Source organism: Camellia sinensis, chromosome 9 (assembly GCF_055761805.1).
Source record: "Camellia sinensis isolate YWXY chromosome 9, ASM5576180v1, whole genome shotgun sequence".
NCBI classification, from domain to species: Eukaryota; Viridiplantae; Streptophyta; class Magnoliopsida; order Ericales; family Theaceae; genus Camellia; species Camellia sinensis.
This window is the reverse complement of record NC_138969.1, coordinates 106,595,111-106,616,372: the sequence shown is the minus strand read 5'-3', so window position 1 is coordinate 106,616,372 and position 21,262 is coordinate 106,595,111. Positions and strand designations below refer to the sequence as shown.

The window sequence follows — 21,262 nt, the reverse complement described above, 5'->3', positions numbered from 1 at the left end:
CCTAGTCCCAAAAGGAGCCTGGCCCTAATGGACTTAGGATTACTGCTAATCTGGGACTCCCAGTGGGATTAGGATAAACTCTCTAAGAGTCTTATCTTTACCCAAACTGAAGTCTTCTTCCAATCTAGGACTCTTGTCCATATCCAAGTTGAGTTCCCTCTTTATTTTAGGACTCTTGTCCCTTATCCACTTATCTCGGATTCCGATATCTTCGGAGATAACCTCGGCCTTGCCGAGATCACCTCGGCGTCACGACCAGGACACGTGGCACCTCGGCTGACACGTCGGCGTCACCTTGCCACGTGTTGGTACTCAGAAAATATATCCCCACAAATGGAGACTTGACAAAGAACATGATGAAATCAGCTGACTATCTCCACAAGCTCAATGACTTCGATGCCCAAGTGTAAACAACATAAGGATGCAGTCAATGTTGCCAAGGCCAAGGCCTAGAAAGCTAAGGCCTTTGCAAGAGGAAATGGCTATTAAAGCCAAGAAGAAACTGGCCGAGGCACTAGCTAGCAAGGAGCAAGAGATTAAGAAGGTTGATGCCAAAGCCTATAAGCAAGGGCAGGACTTAGTCTGTGACCTTTACAAAGCTCAAGTCAATATGGCCAGCAACAGAGGCTTCACTCTTCAATGGACTCCTGCCTTGGATGCTACTACTGTTACCAAGGACTCACCTCATTAGGATTTGATCAAATTATCGCTTCCATTCCCTTTATCTCCTAGTCTAGTTGACCCTCCAACCGATGACTTTGACGACTTTGAGGAAGACAAAGATCCTCTAGCTGATGTTACATCCCCGACGCTCAATTACAACGCCTTAGATCTCACTTGGGATGACAATGAGGTTAATCAAACTAACTCCACTGTTTCTAAAGAAGCCAAGAACACTGTGGCTGAGGACACTAAGAAAAAAGCTGCTGAAGAAACGGCCAAGGACATTAAGGATAGTGAGGCCCATACAACTGCTGCTACCACTACCACCTAAGTAACCATGGCCGAAGTCCTCAAAGACGCTCTAGAAGCATAGACTTCTTTACTTATTGTCTTTAGTTTTTTGTTTCTGAACAATGACTCTACTCTTGTTGGCCGACGTGCCTTTTGATGTAATCACACTAAGTTTTTTAATGTAATTTCTGTATTTTTGTCTAAGTGTTGGCTCTATGATTTGCTTCTGTTGTTGCATGTCTTCTTTACATTTGCATCTTCAATACTTCATAGACTTGAATCAATCCAGATCTGTGTTGGATTTGAAACCCAAACCTGTGTTGAAAACCAAAGTTGAATTTGAACATATTTGGATATCAACAGATAAACATATAGGAAAAATAAATAAACATATAGCAAAAAAATAGGCTTGTGAAATCAACAGATAGGGAAAAAATTGAACAGATAAGGGGAAAAAAATTCAACAAATAGATATAAATTTGAACATAGGGAAAAATTAAATAGATAAGGAAAAAAATTCAACAGATAGATATAAATTTGAATGGATAGTCAAGAAAATTTGAATAGATAAAAAATAATTTGAACAAATAGTCAAAAAAAAAGTCAACTAGAAAAAAAATCAACAGATAAATTATGGGATAAAATTGGAAACAAAATATCATTCAAAACAAACAAAATGACTTTTCACCAAATTATTTTACAAATGATGGATTTCTCACCAACCAAAAATATCCATTGAAATCAAAAAATTCTATTTCCACACACCTGATAAACTCAGGGCACACACTTAATGAAAAATTAACTTAATGGCAATTATATCCTAATTAAAAATTACTATAATAGGCATCTATCAACACCCCTAATATTATATACAAAAATTCTCTGTACACATCTTTTAGGAACAAAAATATCTCAATATACATCTTTTGAATCAAAACAATTAAACTCTAATTTTTCCATTGTGGTCACTTTGCTTGTTACACACTCTGTATTCCTTTGTTACTTGCAAAGAGCAATACTCTCAAAACATCTCTCATATTGCCTTAATATCTAGGTTTATATTTGATTATTTACATCGTTTAATTATTAATTCCACAATTTTTACTTGATTTTGATATGGAAGAGTTGCAAACTATGGAAGTTCAAACTCAAGCAATGGTGACAGCAAAATCAGTGATGAAAAGGTAAAATCGTATAGTAATTTTTTGTTTTTTTGCGTTTTGTAGTTGGAGACTCAGTGCTGAATTTTATCAATTAATTTGAAAAGCAACTGCCGAAATAACATTAATATTTCGATAAGAAAGTTCTGAATTTATTTATATATTTCGACACCTAAATTCTGAGTTTTTAATTTATTTTGGTACTTAAGTGCTGAATATAATTAATTTTTTCGGCTATATAGTGCCGAAATTTTTTGTTATTTTCATTTTTTTAGTGCCGAATTTTTGTTTTATTTTTAGCCCTGTAGTGCCAATTTTTTTTATTTATTTCGGCTCTGTAAAGCTTAATGAAATTTTTTCCCTCTCCTTTTTGAATGGCATGCACTGGAGAAATTGAGGTTCGATCAGATATTATGGTGGATTATACTAGGCATTTTATAGCTAAACATGTAACTTTTAACATAAAATTCGTAAGTTCATAATTTGTATTTGTTAGTTTGTTTAGTTTGTTCTTATGAAAGTTGTGTGACATTATATATAGGTTTTCGACAACAAAGATGAATTGCTCACTTAGGTACATGACATTGGAAGGATAAATGGCTTTGTTATTATTATAAGGACGTCGAACTATGGCGGCGGTCATAAGAGAGAAAGAATTTATTTTGCTTGTGAGCGGAGTGGGAAGTATAGATTGCGTAAAAAGTTGAAAGACGGCTCAAAAGACTTATTAAGGCAAACTGGTACGAAGAAGTGCGAATGTCCATTTGATTTGAGGGCATTTAAGTTGAAAACAAATGATAAATGGACATTGAATATAGTTTGCAGGTTGCATAATCATCCAGCTGTGGAGCATCTCCAAGGACATTCATATGCAGGGAGATTGTCAGCTAATGAAAAGTCGCTGTTAGTAGATATGTCAAAAAGCCTAGAAAGACCAAAACAGATACTCATTACACTCAAATAGAGGGATGCCCTTAATATGAGCACAAGACAGTTTACAATGTACGACATCAATGTAGGATTCTACAGAAAGCTAGTAGATCCCAGATGCAACAACTGCTGGGTGAATTAGTAAAACATAAGTACATTAAGCATTATCGATGTGAGGAAGGCTCTATAACTGTCACGGACTTGTTTTGGGCACATCCAGTGAGTTTGGATTTGCTTCGTACATTCCCTCGTGTGTTGATTATGGATTGCACATATAAGACGAATAGATATCGGCTTCCTCTTCTTGAACTTGTGGGAGTGACATCAACTCATATGACATTCTCCGTGGCTATCGCATACTTGCAAATTGAGCGGGTTGATAATTATGCATGGCCATTACAAACATTGCGTGATCTTATGAACGACAGTGTTTTACCTGAAGTCATTGTCACAAACAGAGAGCCTGCATTGATGAATGCCATTGACAACACCTTTCCGAATGCTTGACATTTGTTATGTCGTTGGCATATTAATAAGAATGTATTGACAAAATGCAAGAAAATGTTTGAGACAAAAGAAAAATAGGACAAGTTTAACACTGCATGGAGCTATTTGTCATCGACTGAGGAGGAATACAATGATCACCTTGCAATACTACATAAGGATTTCAGTAACTATTTGGAGGCAATCAAGTATGTTATTGTGAGTTGGTTGAATCCGTATCAAGAAAAATTCATTGCGGTACATATAGACATGTGCATGCATTTTGGCAATATTACAACCAATCGGTAAGATTTGTTTTTTTTTTTAATTTATTAGAAATCATATAGCTATTTTTAATTATTATGCTGGACTATTTTGGTTTACATCCATATGAACAAGGTTAAGAGTGCTCATGCTAGATTGAAGAGGCAATTAGGTTCAAGTCAAACGACATTTGAGATTTCATTTGAAAAAATACATTGTTTACTTGAGTTGCAACACATTCAAGTTAAAGTATCATTCGAGAAAAGTTTGACAACTGTGCAACATCAATTCAAACCTTCTCAATTAAGAGAGCTTCGGGGTAATGTGTCTATTTGTGCATTGGAGTACGTGTTGGCAGAGAGTAAGAGAGCAAATTCAGTTGGAATTGGTATAGCAGCATGTGGGTGTGTTCTTAGGCACACGCATGGTTTACCTTGTGCTCACGAGATTGCAGATTACATAAGACAAGGCCGTCCTATTCCACTCAGTAGCATATATGTACATTGGACGCGACTTACTGTATGTGTGCATAATTCGAAGGTTGAGAAGTTGGAATTGACTTGTATCCCAGAACTTGAGATGATTTTGAAGCGGTTCTATGAGTTTGATATTGCCACGCAATTGGATATGTTGAAGAAGTTGAGGGAAATTGAAAATCCAGCGAGCACTTTTCTTATTGAGCCTGATGTGAAACCTAATCCACGTCGAGGACATAAGAAAAATGATATATCTTTTCATTGTGACCTGTGTGCATTTGAGTTGGTTGACGATGGCCATGATAGCCAGAGCACATTAGCTTCCAGTCAGTCAAAGAAAAAGAGAGCTTCAAAAGTGGGTGAGAATAAGTGAAATGTGAAGACAAAGACATATCATACAAGAACAAGTTTACCGAGTGCATATGCTGGTGACTTCCCGCCTATGTTAATACCATTCATAAAGTTGATGAAGGATGTAGATGGTGATGGGAATTGTGGTTTTAGAGCTATTGCAGGTTTACTTGGTCTTAGAGAGAATGACTGGGTGCAAGTTAGGTGTGATCTGCTACTTGAATTGAATAATCACAGAGATGAATACGTCGTACTATACAGGTCACATGAGAGGGTTAAGGAGCTGACACACATCCTTTCATATTTTGAAGATAGCCCAGGCTTTGATCGTTGGATGACTATGCCTGACATGGGGCATCTTATTGCATCATTTTATAATGTAGTTTTGTACCACTTGTCATTGCAACAATGTCTCACTTTCTTACCTTTGAGATCACTGCCGATAATCCTAGCTGATCGTCGCGAGATTGCCATTGGATTTGTCAATGGAAATCATTTTGTGCTGGTATAAGATATGAAAATAACGGTACATTGTTGTTTAATACTTGTGTAATTGCAAATTTGATGGATTTGGTAAAGATATGTAAATTTTTGGATGTATGTGCAGGTATTTTTGAAGGCCGGTCATCCAGTTCCTCCTATTGTTGTGCTTTGGCGAGTTCACCATCACCCTTGTGCATCAGAATGGGAGAATGCATATGTTAGCCGCATTCAAAAATTCAAAGATAGCATAGGACCTAATGTAGCTACTCGAAAGACATTTGATGTAGTTGACATAGATTGATATATTAGAGAGCAGTCATAGGAGGTTTAAGACATTAGTTTTTATGATTTACTAGCATGAAGTAACGAGATGGATATCATTTTGCCATTGAATTTTGTAATGGTCATTTTTTTTTAATGCAATATCATATGAGTTATAGTTCTCTTATTTATGGAATAGATGTCATATTATTTTTACAGTGTCTGAACACAAAACGTAATGAAAATAATATTAACCAAGTGAAACTATTGTTAAAGATTATTCATATTAAACAGCAAGTATGTAACAATAACTAGTAATATTAACTAGTAGTTTAATCCATCCACATTATCACAAAATACATGTCTCCTTATACATAATCCAAGAAGTACATAATCCAAAGATAATAATAATATTTGTCTTCTTATAAATCCACTAACACCATCAGAAACAACTTGTGCTAACATTATGAACTACTATCACCTACCTGACCGGCGAGTATAATGTGCTCCAAAATGATGTATAGTAGAAGAGCTGGGTGCTGACCGACCCTGAGCGGATGTGTTGGGCGCAGCTTCACTAATGTGCTGGTCTTGAAGAAGCTGTTCAATTGCATCAATTGCGTAGTAAAGTCTATCAGGATGTTGAACACTGTCCTCATAGCCAGCCTCAACGACAGGATGAGTAATCTGATATATCTGTGACATATGCTACATTACGAGAACAAATACAACATTATATACAAACTTATAATAGTTTACATAAATAATTTGTAATGGTGCCCTTAAAAAAAATGGTACCTATGCATCTTGGCTAAGATATTGATAATGATGAATATTTGGGTCCACCTAAGAACGACGCGTTGGGTTTTGAACATACATATGGGTAATGGTTTGATACCAATCCATGTAACCAGGAACACAATCCCAAGGCTGTCGTACCGGTGTACTCCTCCTCCGATCAGATAACACATGGTTGTCTCATGCCTCCCAAATGATGTCCAAGTATGCATACATAACATTGTAGTGTGGAGCTGTGGCTCCTCGAGAGGCACACATAGGGCCAAGTGGTGGATTAGGGATTGTCTGCACTCTGTCAAACTGTCTCAAAACTCTATCAGGGAGATATGGTTCAAATACTTCCAAACACTTTAGGCAACCGTGGTAGAACATAATTGGGTGACACAGATGGACATCTCTGCAACTCTGGTAGGGGTCCCAAATAACCTACAAACAATAACAACTGTAAGATATGACAACTGTAAATTTTGTATGATTTAGAGTTTCAAATTTTGAAGGACTTTCTAACTTACATCATGTACACCCAACCTATCAAGCTCTTCTCGAAAAGCCTGCAACTATGTCTCTTCACCAGACTCTCTCCGAGAAGTCCAACAGTAAACATGTGGCATGTCTCGAGTGTAATTCATATTCAAGTGTGGTCGAAATCCACGAAAGTACTCATAAATTCATCCCTTAAGAAGTGTCATGAAACCGGCTATTTGTTTCATGCCGGACTTGCTAGCGTACCCCATCTGTCTATATAAGTATGCCAATGCAGCAGCACCCCAAGCATATGAAGATATAGTCATCAAATTGGACAACAAACTCAAATAAACAACGAGGACCCTAGTATCAGTCTTGTCACAGAAAAGTGTACAACCCAACAAAAATAGCAAGTATGCTCTACCTACACATGCAATTTTTTCCATTGAATCATTGTTTGTGACATTATGAAAGTGTGTCCTCAACCACTCAAGCCTCACTGAATTGCCTCTAGCACTAGACATCTCATGTCTGACCTCTTGCTCCTCAATTTCCAAGGTATTAACTACTAATGCAATGGCCCGCCTTTCTGACAACTTACGCACACTAATAGATTTGCCTACAATGGAAAGCCCTAGGATAGTGGCGACATCGTCCAATGTGATAGTCATCTCTCCAACAGTCAAATAGAAGGTGATTGTCTCCGGTTGCCATCTCTCAACAAAACTAGACACTACAATTTTGTTCACAAAATGGTACGTGCAACGAGCTAATTGTGCAAGTCCTGACATCTCCACAATGTTTACAAATGTAGCATTGTTTCCTTGTTCCCACCATGGCCACGAACGAATCTTAGACGAGTGATTATGACACTTCAAGGGCCCCCTTTCATCAGCACCATTCCAAATAGCTGTGGCAACATGAATTTTAAAACTTTTAAGGATTGATGAATCAATTGGCCCTCTCGGAAATGGCTGAGTAAGTATGGGCTTGTTTGGTTTGTTTTTGGGAGAGTTGTTTTTGAAAAAAAAATTGGGGAGAGAGTTTAGAAATTTTTTTGGTTTGTTTGGTTGTATATTTTGAGAGAGTTGTTTTTTTGGGAGTTTGGGATGATTTGATATTTTGGGAGAATTTGAGTAGATGTGTGTGAGAGAAAAAGTGATTGAGAAGGAGAAAGGAGAGAGAAAAAGTGATTGATTGATGTGTAAGAGAGAGAAAGTGATTTTAGAAATTTTTTGAGAAAAACTCAAACCAAACAATTTTTTAGAAATTTTTTTCTAAAACTCATCTTCCAAATGCAAACCAAATATACCCTATATCTTCATCAACAACGTCAGTGTCATCACCGGTAGGGTCATCATCCATAGCAATATCATCCATAACCGGTGCATCATGTATAGGATCATCATCCATAGCAATGTGCGTGTCATCATCATGCACTCGAGTACGTCCACGTCCACGACCACGTCCACGTCTCTCTAATTCACAGAGTCTTCTGTTCAAAGCTGTTACTGATCGACGTTGATTGGGACCGACATCCATCTGCATAAGGAAAATTGTTCTCATCAACCCAATATAATGAAACAGAATAAACACTCCCAGAAAAGGATCACATCAATGCGGGTAATAAGTAGCCTAACCATGCCACCTTAATGAAATCTAAGTTACAGTTATAGACCATTAAATTGACAATTTGGATGATGTGAAATTAACAAAATAAGTTAAGGACGTAACCCTAGTACTAATGAAAGAGTGAGACTAGGATTTGTTGAAAAATTACAACGTAAACATGGATATAGCAAAACTATTTGCATTCTATACAGACCATTCACCAATTAGTTTGGTAATGTTCACAACATGCCAAAAACAAATTAACTTCACTTCAACCAATTTACCAAGGTAACAGGGTCATTAATCAATACCAACATCATTTTTCAAACAATCAAAGGATTGCTCATCACTTGTCTTGTACATTCTATTGATTGTAAATACAACCAAAGACCAAATTTGGCCCCAATTTCAATGTTTTGAAAGAACAAACCCCTAATATTCTATATAATGCAATTGTTTTGTTAAGCTATTTAGCTAACAGTATTTTTGAAGACCTATGTTTAACAACTACTTAAGCTAACAATATAATGTGAAAATACAAATACTGCACAGATTTTTGTTTCTATTGTTATGCATTGAATTTTCCAAAAATAAATAAATAAATAAATACTTAAACATACCCATAAAATAAAATTGTTAGAAAAAAACCTAAAGTAAAACCAATCTTGGCAGCCTATATAATTTGGTGTAAATTTGTATAAATAAAAATTTAAAAAAAAAAACCATTCGGAACTTTAATGCCGAATACACACAAATATTTCAGAAATCGATTGCCGAAATTAAAGAATTAATTCGGAACTATTGAACCGAAAAAATACTATAATCGGCAGAAAAAATTCAAAATTTTGTATCTTTGTTCGGATTTAATTGGTCGATATTATATACATTATTCGGTGATTAGGTTCCGAATTACAGAAACAAATTTGGACACCCAGTGCCGAGAGCTCCAACCCGTCCCCAACCATGGAAAAATTGATGTTTTATATGCCAGGGGAGTGTAGAGATATCCGAAAGTGGTAAACGTAATAACAAAATGATAAATGTAATAAGAAAATGAAAAGATTTCTTACCTTAAACAAAGGATTCAATAGTTTTTAGTGGAGATTCAATGGAGCTCTTCAAGTTCTTCAATGGAGGTGAGGAAAGTTGTAAACTTTTTCTTCTTTTTTTTTCTCTATTTCAACGAAGTCAAAGTCTCACAAAATCGGTGGAGCTAGAAATGCCAATTAAGGTCAATTAAAGTGTGTGCATTTGAGGGTAAAGTGTGTATACCATTTATGAGTGAAGGATGTAATTGTAATTTTAAGGGTGTGGATTGAAAAAATTTGTTCATAATCAAATTAACAGGAGTGTGTATTGAGAAAAGATTTGCCCTGAGTTTATTAGGTGGGTGGAAATAAAATTTCCCACTGAAACCCTTATGCTCTTCTTAGTTTGGATTTATTACAAATTTACTCTTTTAATTCCTATTCCCTAACAATTTTTAATAGAAAAAAAACTAACATATTCTCTTTCCTTAAATTGTCAAGTTATTTTCTTCAATAGTTAATCATGAGTTATTTTCCTTAAATTGTTAAGTAGACTCAATTTAGTTAATGTTCCAGAGTTTTGAATCCTGGTGGTTAGCAAAGTGGGAGGATTAGATTTTGAATCCTGGTGGCTAAGTCCTAGTGAATCACTATGGATTGGTTTGCAAACCAGGAGGATTAGATTTTTCAAAGTTACTATAAAATTGAAAGATCTTGCTAAATAATTTTGACAAGAGACTAGGAGGATGTGAATGTGTTTAGATAAGCAAATCATTTTATGTGATGAAACAAGACAAATAAATACGTGCCTTGTTTCTACATATATAACAATTTTATCGTCAAATGGTGTGACCTTACACAACAAACATCAATCTAGTGTCTTTGATTATTTTAAGCAAATCAAATATTTTGAGAAAAGAAATGTGACCCCTGCCTTGGGGGTGGTATAGGGTGGTGACAACTTGACAAGTGAGGATTAGATAGGTCCCGTTTGGTGTAACTGTTAAAACAGCTTATACATTATAACTTAACAGATTATAGATTATGACTTTAATCAAAAGTTGTTAATCTGTTTAGTATAACTGTTGGATTATAAATTTAAGTTGCTAAGTAATTTTTGTTAAATAAGCTGTGAAATAACTTTTTCAATTAATTTTTATTTTTTGTTTGTCTACATTTCTCATAAAAAATAATAATAATAATTTATAATCCATTTGGGTCTTTCTATTTTTAAAAAAATAAAAAATAAAAAAATTTAAAAGTACAACCATAAATTAACATGTCCACAACAAAAACTGATAATCAGAAGTAAGGGGTGAACAACTTCTCAGAATCAGCTTTTTTGAGTTAAAATAAACTGTTAGAATCTAAAATAAGTTTAACCAAACAATCCAAAATAACTTTTTCAAAGCTAAAAATCAGAAATTAACTCTGAAAAGCTAAAACAAACACCCCCATAGAAGGGGGGAACTGAACAAAAGAAAGGCCCTGCGTAATCAATGACCTAACCAAAACACCCCGTCCTCCCAATTTGCTGGGCATACTTACAAGGCATCTAGGCCCGTCAAGGATTGGAATGGATGCAGATTGGAATGGATGCAGAGGAGTGGAATGAATCCCTTCCATTTTACCTCTGAAAACAAATGAGCCCTCTAAGGAGCGGAATAGATGCAGTACTCTCTCTATTCTTAAAGATGTAAATTAAATAAATACACAAAATGGATAAGATGCTGCTCTCAAGGTGAGAGAAAACCAACAAGAAAACAATTCTAAAAAATGACAAGTGACTGGTTACTCAATAGAAAATAAAATAAAAAAAAGAAAATCCAATATCGTATTAATGCAAAATCCAACGAGAAACGGAACTAACACTACAATGGAAGAACAGAAAATAAAAACTGCAAATGCTGTAGGAATTGATTTTATCAGATTTCCGTTTCTACTATTGCCTTTTGTCAAATGATGTAACTTCTTCACCAATTGTCCTACTAGAGTTTCTTCTCGTCTGTCTTGTGTCTTGTCTTTCCGCATGGAACTTCAGGATCAACGAAACTGTTGTCAATCTACTTGTGGATCGAAACTCTTCTCAGCTAAATTTTGGCTCCAAGATGTTCCGTTCCTGCATACCACCACCATTTACATAAATGAGGCAACAAAATGGATAAACAGACTAAAGTTTGCTATTTATGCTTCCTCATCTACTTATATACTATGACTACTCCAAAAACCAAACTTAAGATCAGTCTCCCTGCAACCATGTATTGTGCCAACAGCTAACTTTTTTTTTTATCATCCCTTGCAACAATATCTTTGGCTTAAATCTCCATAATTCAACCATTCCCAATCCCTTATCCACACACTTTGATCTCCATGCCTCACATCATCCTTTTAATCCATGAAGAAAGAGAATTGGTAATTATGTTGGCTGAATTCACCAAGTAAATATACAACCTGCTTGTATCATAATTTTGAAATAATTCTATGAGGTGTTGATTTCATGTCCAATATCATTTGGGAAACAAATTTGATGCAACAATGTGCTACTCGAAAGGTAGAAACAATATGTTACTCGTTTATTTTCATCGAAAAATTACAAAAAAATGAAGTTCAGCGAAATTTTTTATATAAAGCATGATTTAGATGAAAAAATTACAAAAAACATTGGGGACTTCTAGTCAAAGCTCCCTCTAACAAAACTTTCATATATTAAAGACAAGTATAAAAAAATTTCCTTAAAAAAGCTAACACATACCACTATTACCAAAATATCCTTAGTGACTAATTTCATATTTCAAACTTTAAAATGATATAACTTTTTATCTAAATGTCAACTTTTAAATAAAATTGTATTTTTAGAATTCTCTTATCGAGATCTATCAAATAAGATCTATGCTGACCATGAAATTCTTTAATAATAAAAAAAAATAGTAAAATTGTTATTGTCAAAATTAACATCAACAGTAAAATTTTATTCTAATTCACAATAAATTTTAATGTGAAGTTTTAGCATAATAGTGAAATACCATAATCATTACTAAAAACCATAGTTAATGTAACTGTTACTGCTTGAAGTATAAATATTAAGCAAAAAATTTATTGAAACAATGAAACGATAATATTAACAGAGTAAATTTTACTGTTAATTTAAAACAGATTATCAACCAACAAACACAGATTACCAAATCAGAGTAGAATTTTATTGTCACTTTTAAACAGAGCTTCAGCAAATAAAACATAAGCCACATATTACCAAAACAAATCAAAGTAAAGTTAATCTAACAACAAACAAAAACAAAATTATTCAATTAGATTCAATTAAAAAAATCATAACAAATGAAATACACATTATTCAATCTTAATCTTATTTGAAAAAACCTTGAACAAATTATTCACTTTTTCATCCAAAGAAATAAACAAAATATATCTCTTGTATGCTCAATTGCAATTTTCGATCCAAACAATCATCGAAATACAGCAAACAACATTCGAAATATAGAGTCATTGAAGTTCTACGACTTGATTGTGGAACCATCTCTTGTAATCTTGTAGAAATTTTCAACTTGGAACGCTGAAGATGATATATATATAGATTTAAGTGTATATACATATATAGAAGAGAGAGAGAGAGAGAGAGAGAGAGAGAGAGAGAGAGAGAGAGAGAGACTTTATCACATTGATGATTGGAATGGGGGGAAAAAAAAAGTAATAGAAGATAAAGAGGGCAAAATCCTCTAAAATAAAAAGGCATATGTTTTTTTACGTCCTTAATCCATGAGGAATAAATTTAAAGGATTTTATACATTAAAAAATATTCAGTTGTCCTTTAAATACTACACAATTATGTCAAGGGACTTTTGACTAAATTTCCCAAAAACATTAGGAATCAATTTTAATTACACTACGGGTAGGAAGTCAAAAAATAATTGCAAAAGATCTGTGTTTTTCACTCTTGCCCCTTTCCCTCCTCTCTCCTCTCTCCTCTCTCTTCGCCTTCCCCTTCTCCTCAGCCCACTCCCTCACCAGCCACCCCTTCCCTGCAAATCCCACCCACTCATGAACCACTTGCAAATCCCACCCCCTCAGCCCCCCTCCACTCCCCATGCCCCAGAATCACAACAATCTTCTCCATAATTGAATCCTCCACAAAGCACCGAAACTCCCAAATCATTTTGATCATTTTGAAAATTGTGTCACGGTGTAGGATGGAGGTTAGGGTGCCATGATGATGTAGATAAGGGGGCTTGGGGTGTCATAGTGGTGGCAGCAGAGGGGAGGGATGGCAAATCTGGAATGGGGGTGAGTTCGTGATTGCAGACACCAAAGGGGAGCAGCGGATGTTGGAAAGGGGATAATAGGTTGGTGCTCGGGGGTGAAGGTCTGGGGTGGCACGGACGGTGGGGAAGCATTGGGGCATGGTGGGAGGAGTTAGGAAAGGATGGCTAGAACTGAAAGGTCCTGGTGGTGAAGACGGATAGAGGTAGGGTACAGACGTCACTAGCTGGCAGTGATGGTGTGGTTGGTGTGTAGGTATGACCTGAGATATTTAGGCTTTTGACTTTTTGTCCAAAACGGTAATTTAGTTTGAGGGACACAAATGTAATAAAAAAAATTTAAGAGATGGTGTGTACTAAAAGAGATTGTGGTGTGAAAATAGTAATCATGAATTCCACCTCATAGTATTACCTTTTAATCCCTATGTTTTTTTTTTAATTTTTTTCCCTTCTTCCTACTTTTTTATAATTGTTTTCTTTTTTTATTTTTATTGGCACTAGGATGTCCGGATCAAAACCGGACTAATCTTTAGGGGTGCATAAGCCCTCAGCAAGGAGTTTTTCGCAAGTACACTACGGTTAATTCAAGGGTTTTCCCCTAGTCCGATGGCCCCATGTAATTGTTAGCACCTAAGAGGTTTCGATCCTTGAACCTTAGAGGGAGCACACCCCCAAGACCTTGCTACCAGGCCAACCCCATGGGGTTTCCCACTTTTCTATAATTTAACTTAAAGTTACAAAGAAAGTCTTAAATAAAATATTAAATTCCTCTCTTATATTATAGCTTTTAAGTTTTAACCAAGTCAACAGTTGCATATAAATGAATTACTTAAAGTTTCATAAACTAGCTAAACATCCCATACATATCAATTTTAAAAGTTCATGTCCTATTCAATATCATACTCAAGTCCCACCATTTCCAGAATATACAATCTTATTTTCAATGTGAAATGCATTAAACAAAAATCAGCCAGATTTTCCCTCACCACTTCAACTAGTGGTAATTTACCAAATTGTGTATGTATACATAGCTGAACCTATACTATGTATATTTACAATCGAGAAATTTTGATGTTTTCTTTGCCATTATTGGGGTTATTCTGATTTGACTTTTGTGAACCATTCATTTTGGTTCAGTTATTGACTTCCCGCCCCTAGAAATCCTTATGGATCTTCTTCCCCTTTCTCTCTCTCTCTCTGTCTGTCTCTCTCTCTCTCTCTCTCTCTCTCATGCTTTCTCTTTCTCACTCACTCTCTCCCTCATAGATCACAATCTCCCCCCCTCCTTCACAGATCACGATCTCCCTCTATTTCTCTCAGATTACAATCATGAAACCATGAACAATGATCTCAGATCAAGATCGAAACCCCATGAACTCGACCTCAATTTGTTTATCATACAACTCTCTCTCTCTCTCTCTCTCTCTCTCTCTCTATATATATATATATATATGTATATATATATCAAGTCATGATCTTCAAAACCCACTGTGAAACCATTTTATGACAAGATGAAGGATCTGATGATCACAATCTGATGATGAAGTTACCATCACAATTTTCACTAGATCGACATCGAAAAACTGAATCTGCAACTGGATGAAATTTTTTTAAGATATGATACATATATATATTCCTTTATTTGTTTGTGTTAATTTTATGATAATATTTTGTTAAAATTGGTAGTTTTATTTCATGTTGATTTTGTTAATCAGTGTTGTTCAAATTTCTATGTTGTTCAAATTGTGTTCTTTATTGGATTTCTGATTGATTGTTTGTTTGTTGTTGGGAAACTTGGAGCAAAAATTAGTTACTCTGCTGATGTGGCAAGGTTTGGCAATGCCAAACTTGCTAATTTGGCAGATGTTATAGTAGCCCACTGGGTGGGACAATGTATTTGGAGACTCTTGCCAAATTTTGGCAATGGCACGTGATATAACAGACCATTGGGGATGCTCTTACACCACCTTTTGCAAGATAGCTAATTCAGAAGTTTACCTAGCGCACAAGACACTCACATACAACATGGCCTAGGAGCGGTAACAGGCAGAGAGTCTTCCTTCCACTTTTTTGTGGAGAAGCTAATTCTCATTACTTGAACTCGTGCTACGAGTGTATAGCACTTGTCATCGCTCCAAGTCACGGCTTCCAATTGAGAAATTATTAATTATCAATAATTCAACCATTCCATAATGCCTCCAATATATCCTTCATTTTCAAGACCCCAATACATTAGTATTTCCCACATTATTTAATAGTTTTACTGAGTTCTCCAATTTATTTGAAACAATACTCATATTTTGAGATATGTTCATCAATATATCCATGTTTCCAGAGTGAGATACATCTTTTTATATATAATTTATTCCATTGGTTCAGCTAGCTTTAGTAATAGGAAGGAAGAATTTAGCGTTCGCTTTGTTGGAGAGATGATTATTGAAGATGGCATACTATCCAAGAAAGATGTTGCAATATTAAAGGAGGATTTTGCGATAATTAAGGAGGATGTTGCAAGAATAAAGAGTGATGTGCCTACTATCTAGACAACTTTGAATAGATTGAAAACTTCCATGGAAAGATTGTTGGCTACTGTTTTAGAGAAGACTAATATCCAAGAGCAAAAGGACGATAGTGTTGAAGATTTTGAAGAAACTACGAAAGAGCAAGATGAACATATTGGTAATATTGAGAATATTAAAGAAACGAAGGCAAAAATTAATTTGCTTACTAAAGAAAGTATGAAAGACCATCATCATTAAGTTTCTAAAGCCAAGGAAGCCAAATAAAATTATGAGAATGCCATTGAACTTTCTGCTCTTCGTAAGAAAAATGAAGTTCACATTGAGTTTATTATTCCTAATAAATTCGATATGGTCAATGGAGTGATGACAAGATTGAACTTTTTAATTTTCTCATCATTCGTTCAAGATGGTTGCAAGTGCAAGGTTCCATAATCCTTATACTTCAACATTATAAAACTCTAGGTCGAGTGTTTTCGAATGCAGGGGAGAATGATGAAGATTATGGAATGAAGAAAAAGAGCAAATCTGAAATTTCACGTGAAGCACATTTAAGGCATCAAGAATTAAAGATTTTGAATACTTTTGAGTCTTCATGTCATTATAGTAGGTTTTAGTAATTAAGGGTATAACGGTAATTTCAATAATTATTGGACATGGGTTGTACAGGTTACCCATGGATTTTATTTGGGATCAAGTTATTAAACGAGTCATTATATATGGGCTTTATTATGTCTAAAATAATCTTAATGGTCAAATGTCCAACTTTCTTATTTTAATATTGAAGTAGAATTAGAGGTCATCAAAATTTCCTAATATGATTGAAGTAGAATGGGAAGTCATAGTTGGTCTAGAATATTAATAGTTGCTAAATATTTTTAGTTTCTAAATTTGAGCTATAGTCCTAATAGAATTAGGAGAGTCTTTAGCCTAAAAATAGATGTGTAATCTCAATAATTCAAAGAAGAGTTAATATTATGAAAAATTGGCCTATCCCTTGTGAGGGTGAAGCATCTCGCTCCCTCCCTCTCCCCTCCCTCTCTCTCTCTCTCTTCTTCTATCTAACAAGGTTATTGTTCACAGTACTCAGAACAGCCACCCAACATTCCCTAAATACTTGTGTTTTTATTCCCAAAACCCTACCCTTTTACAAAGTCTTAAACTTCTATTTTTTAAATACTTTTGTAGCGACAAAATCTCACCAAATCCAATCCTATAAGTCTATTGTTGTTGCTGCCTGTATACTTAACCAAGTTCACTACTTGTAGGAAAGTAATCCCTACTCATCCTACATCAAAACTCTTACAAATTGGTTTCAGTTAAAGGCACGTCTCACTTTGGAATTGGGAACATGCATAATCAAATTTAAGGTAAATTGGTGGTTAAATTTTGTATATTCTTTTGGAAGCTTCTACGAGTTAAAAGTACTTCAGTTTTATTTTTGTTCATAATCTAATTTCCCCAACCATAAGTAGTTGATGTGATGGCCAAGAACCTACCTCAAGAAGCAGAGGTCCCAACTTCAAAGCATCCTCCTAGAGGCCACCCCCAGGGATTTATCCTGATAATTAACTAGTGTGTGTTACAAGGGATGACACGTGCCCGGGGACAAGTTGATCGCTAACATTGACAATAGTGGTGGTCCCGAGGTCTTACTTTTGGTGTGATTCTATTAACACATATGGTCTTCAGTGGATTTAAATGGTTTTCTCCCGTCAAGGTTTGAAAAGTTTCGAATGTTAGAATTGTGGTCTAGTAGAATATTATTAGTCATCATCACAAGGGTCTTAGTAGACATTGTCAGCCTATGTATATATGTGCATATATATATGTACTATTTCAGTGGACATCAGTTGGAAGAATTCTCAAAATCTATTACAACTCTCTTAAGACTCTTGCAATGCAACCCTAAACTTGAAGGTGACAACCCACAGAAGGCATCCCTGGGATCTTCATCTCTTTCCTTAACTTTTTACACACTAAATAAAACCAAGTCTTAATAAACTTTTTCTTACATTTAAAGTCCTACTTTACATTGTCAGGCCCCTCAAAAAAATCCTATTTTCATAGATGCACTCCTGGTCTCCATCAAATATTCAAACTTATGAAACACTTCTCCTAAAATTTTAACTTATACAAACAAAAACCAAGGTTACGTTACATCGAAAAAAAACAGCCCTCTTCTTCTTGACAGTTTTGTAAGCCCTATACTAACAAACCAACAAGCCAATCTCACCATAAAACAAATTGTAGGCAGTATCATTCCACAGTTCTGTCCTACATCAACTTTTTATGGAGCTCAAGGTAGATGAACTAAAGTGAAGCAAGTTTGCCTTGCCAAAATTACTTCCTTCAGATAACGGCAAACTGAGAAAATCAACTGCTGAAAGATACATCGCCATGATAAATTCCAGACACTGACGATCCAATCAGCCATGATATAGCAAACTGAGAAAATCAACTGTTGAAAAAGCTACATCACCAATTTTTTTATAGGATTTTCAAGAAAAAAATAGCACAGCAAGAGAACTTCACTTATGGTTACTAAAAAGAACAATCTGATTTATGCTCTTTTTATCCCTTCTGCAAACAATAGTAGTTGCTTTACAACAATGTCTCACATTATGGAATGTTAGCAAAAAATGAAAATCAGTATTGCAAAGATCTCAAATGGAAATTTGACAGAATGAAGAGCTTAATATTGTACCTTACGAAACAGAATCATTTTACTCTCCCTTTCATCCCACTGATCCAAAATCTTTAGGTGGCCATACCTATAGACAAAATGAATTAACTTCAGAAAATATGTGGAATTTTAAATAAATAAAAAATGAAGATGAAAATATGTGAAACTAAAACATGTCCTCACTGTGTCTCCACAACTATGACAAATAATTTTGGACACTTTTTCAGATGTCAAAGTGTGTCCATGTTCCAAACATGTCTAACATCTAACATGTAGGTCTGAGAGAGCTATCCAAGCTTCCTAGTCATGCAGGATTGGACTATTATTTCACTAGGTTATTTAGAATTGGTATGGGGTTTTCTATTTAAAGTTTTCTCAAAAGTCCAACTATGAGATAATAAAGAGAAAGGATATAAAGGCAAACTACAACACTATACCAGAAACAGTTATGTCATTTGCAATCACATTTTCAACAACTTGACTCAACAGCAACTAAACAATTTCGAAGAAAGAAAACAAGCTTTACATATAAAGTTTTGGACTTGGGCTCAAATAAGCAATTAAAATGAAGTTGAAAAGGAAGGTTGCGGAATCATTTGTTAGGTTCATGGGTGAAAGAACTTGTACATCGTAGAAATCTTGAAGCATGTCAAACAATAGGGCTTCAGTTCAATAATGGAAAGTTTTAGCTCACAGTCAAAAGTTTCTCAAATGATTTCACAACTAAACCAAGTGGAGCACAGTTCAAATATATAAAATCTCCTCTCAAATCAAGTCGCAATAATAATGTCTTCAATTAAAATCTCTTCTAGAACCCAACTTAAATTTAAATGCTTTAGAGAAAGCTTGGTAGTTTCAGTTATCAACCACGATGAACACGGAGATTGAATTATGACATGAACAATAAAGAGAGCATTTTTGGTGTCACAAACAGTATTTATTTAATATTACATGAGCTTCAAAATGCTTGTCGTTAACGAAAACAAATTAGTTTCAGCCTTATGAGCTTCAGAGGAGATGAAATAAAGAGGAACCACTCACTCTCCAAAACACTCTGCTTTGAATCAGACCATAAGGAACAGCTCCAAACTTTCTGGAATCATTAGAAGCATATATATTATCTCCCTCTATCCAAACGTGCCCTTTTGGAACCTACAGAGAGAGAGAGAGAGAGAGAGAGAGAGAGATTTAGTGATTCTGGGCTGGGATTGGTAGTAGAAAAGCAAAATAAAACAATCTCATAAATACCCATTAAACAGAAGATTAACAATCAAATAGACAGAGATTAATCAAAAATCAGACTAGCAAAAACCCTTAAACCCATTGACAAAGGAAAACTAAACTGACGAACAAAGAAAGCGAAAAACCCTGAAACCCCTTTGAATCAAAAACCAAAAAATGAAGATGAAAATGAAAAAATCAGATAGATCATACAACAAAAGTATCGCGTCTATCACTGTTATTTGGGTCGACAACGTAGGTGACAGAATCACCCTCCATGCCCTTCACACGCTTGGCGACAATCTTCCTCGGGTTCTCCGATGAGCGAACAAGGACGATATCGCCGGGAACCACCTTGCCAAAACGGGTCGAGATTCGCTCGGCCAAGATCAGATCACCCGTCAGACTGAATGTCGGCAGCATACTAGGACCCTGCGTCTGCAACCACCCAGTTCATTACATTCGCTAAACCACTTGACCTTATTTTGTTTTTTTGTTTTTTTTTTGGGGGGTAATTTGTTTCAAGGATTTGAAGGAAGGGTTGTCTCTTACCAGAGCAGGAGTGCAGAGGTAAGCGTTGATGACGTGAAGGGCACAGAAGAACCTTGCAACCATGAAGGATTTATCGAGTCCTTCTTTGGCTATGCTCATCAATTCTTTCAGTTTTCTCAACCCCATCTCGCCCTTCACTCTCTAGAAAGAGTAGGTATATGATGAGTGTGATGATAAACAAAATTGCTTATGCTTCGATTGGAGGCCCCGTTTTTGTTTTAGGAGGCAGATGGAAATGGATGGATATCTAAAATTATATTTATTTTGATAATAATTATTAGCGTGGAATTGTTAAATTATTTTTTATATAAAATAAATATATAATAATAAAATAAATAAAATTATGGTTTTAGCTTAATAAAAAATATAAAAATATTAAACATTAATGTTCAAAATGTGCTGTCCAACATGTAAAAGAAAGAAAGAAAGATATAAATAAAGCACTTGGTTGATTGATCGACCTAATGTCCCCAAATGTTTGGTAACACCCTAAGCTGAATGGACTACTTTCTAATACTACCTTCTCACCTATACTCATAATCTGCTCTGCTGAAGCCTTTTATAATTCGAAGGGACTACTAATTCGGACCTCCATTTCCAAAACAAACATAATATTGTTTCACTGTTCATCATTCACTGTCCACTCCAGACTGTTATGAAGGAAAACAAATGGACCCATAGAGATTAAGTGGCAAAAAAGTAATTTTCTATAAATTTTTTGAGTAAATTACACCAAAACCTCCCGAGGT

At 35.2% G+C, this 21,262-nt stretch overlaps 2 protein-coding genes across 5 annotated transcripts; one reads left to right on the top strand and one right to left on the bottom strand.

The window, feature by feature from the left end:
* Positions 1-4,709: 4,709 nt before the first annotated feature.
* On the top strand, positions 4,710-5,402 carry LOC145799670 (uncharacterized). Its single transcript, XM_082889280.1, has 2 exons — positions 4,710-5,123; positions 5,226-5,402. Exons 1-2 carry the CDS (start codon positions 4,710-4,712, stop codon positions 5,400-5,402), a joined length of 591 nt encoding a protein of 196 aa, XP_082745406.1.
* A 5,563-nt stretch (positions 5,403-10,965) lies between these two features.
* LOC145788785 (mitochondrial ATP-independent inner membrane protease subunit 1a-like) lies at positions 10,966-20,779 on the bottom strand. Of its 4 annotated transcripts, none has more exons than XM_082887392.1 (5): positions 20,514-20,779; positions 20,175-20,399; positions 19,782-19,892; positions 18,762-18,828; positions 10,966-11,383 (listed from the first exon to the last, which is right to left on the bottom strand). In XM_082887392.1, the coding sequence occupies exons 1-4, from the start codon at positions 20,637-20,639 to the stop codon at positions 18,793-18,795; spliced, it is 498 nt and encodes a 165-aa protein (XP_082743518.1). In that variant the 5' UTR covers positions 20,640-20,779; the 3' UTR covers positions 10,966-11,383; positions 18,762-18,792. The 4 variants fall into 4 exon arrangements, with proteins under 4 accessions (XP_082743518.1, XP_082743520.1, XP_082743519.1 ...); XM_082887394.1 differs by lacking the exon at positions 10,966-11,383 and adding an exon at positions 18,051-18,637 and having other exon boundaries at positions 20,514-20,754; XM_082887393.1 differs by lacking the exon at positions 10,966-11,383 and adding an exon at positions 18,051-18,515 and having other exon boundaries at positions 20,514-20,754.
* Between the last annotated feature and the right edge of the window lie 483 nt (positions 20,780-21,262).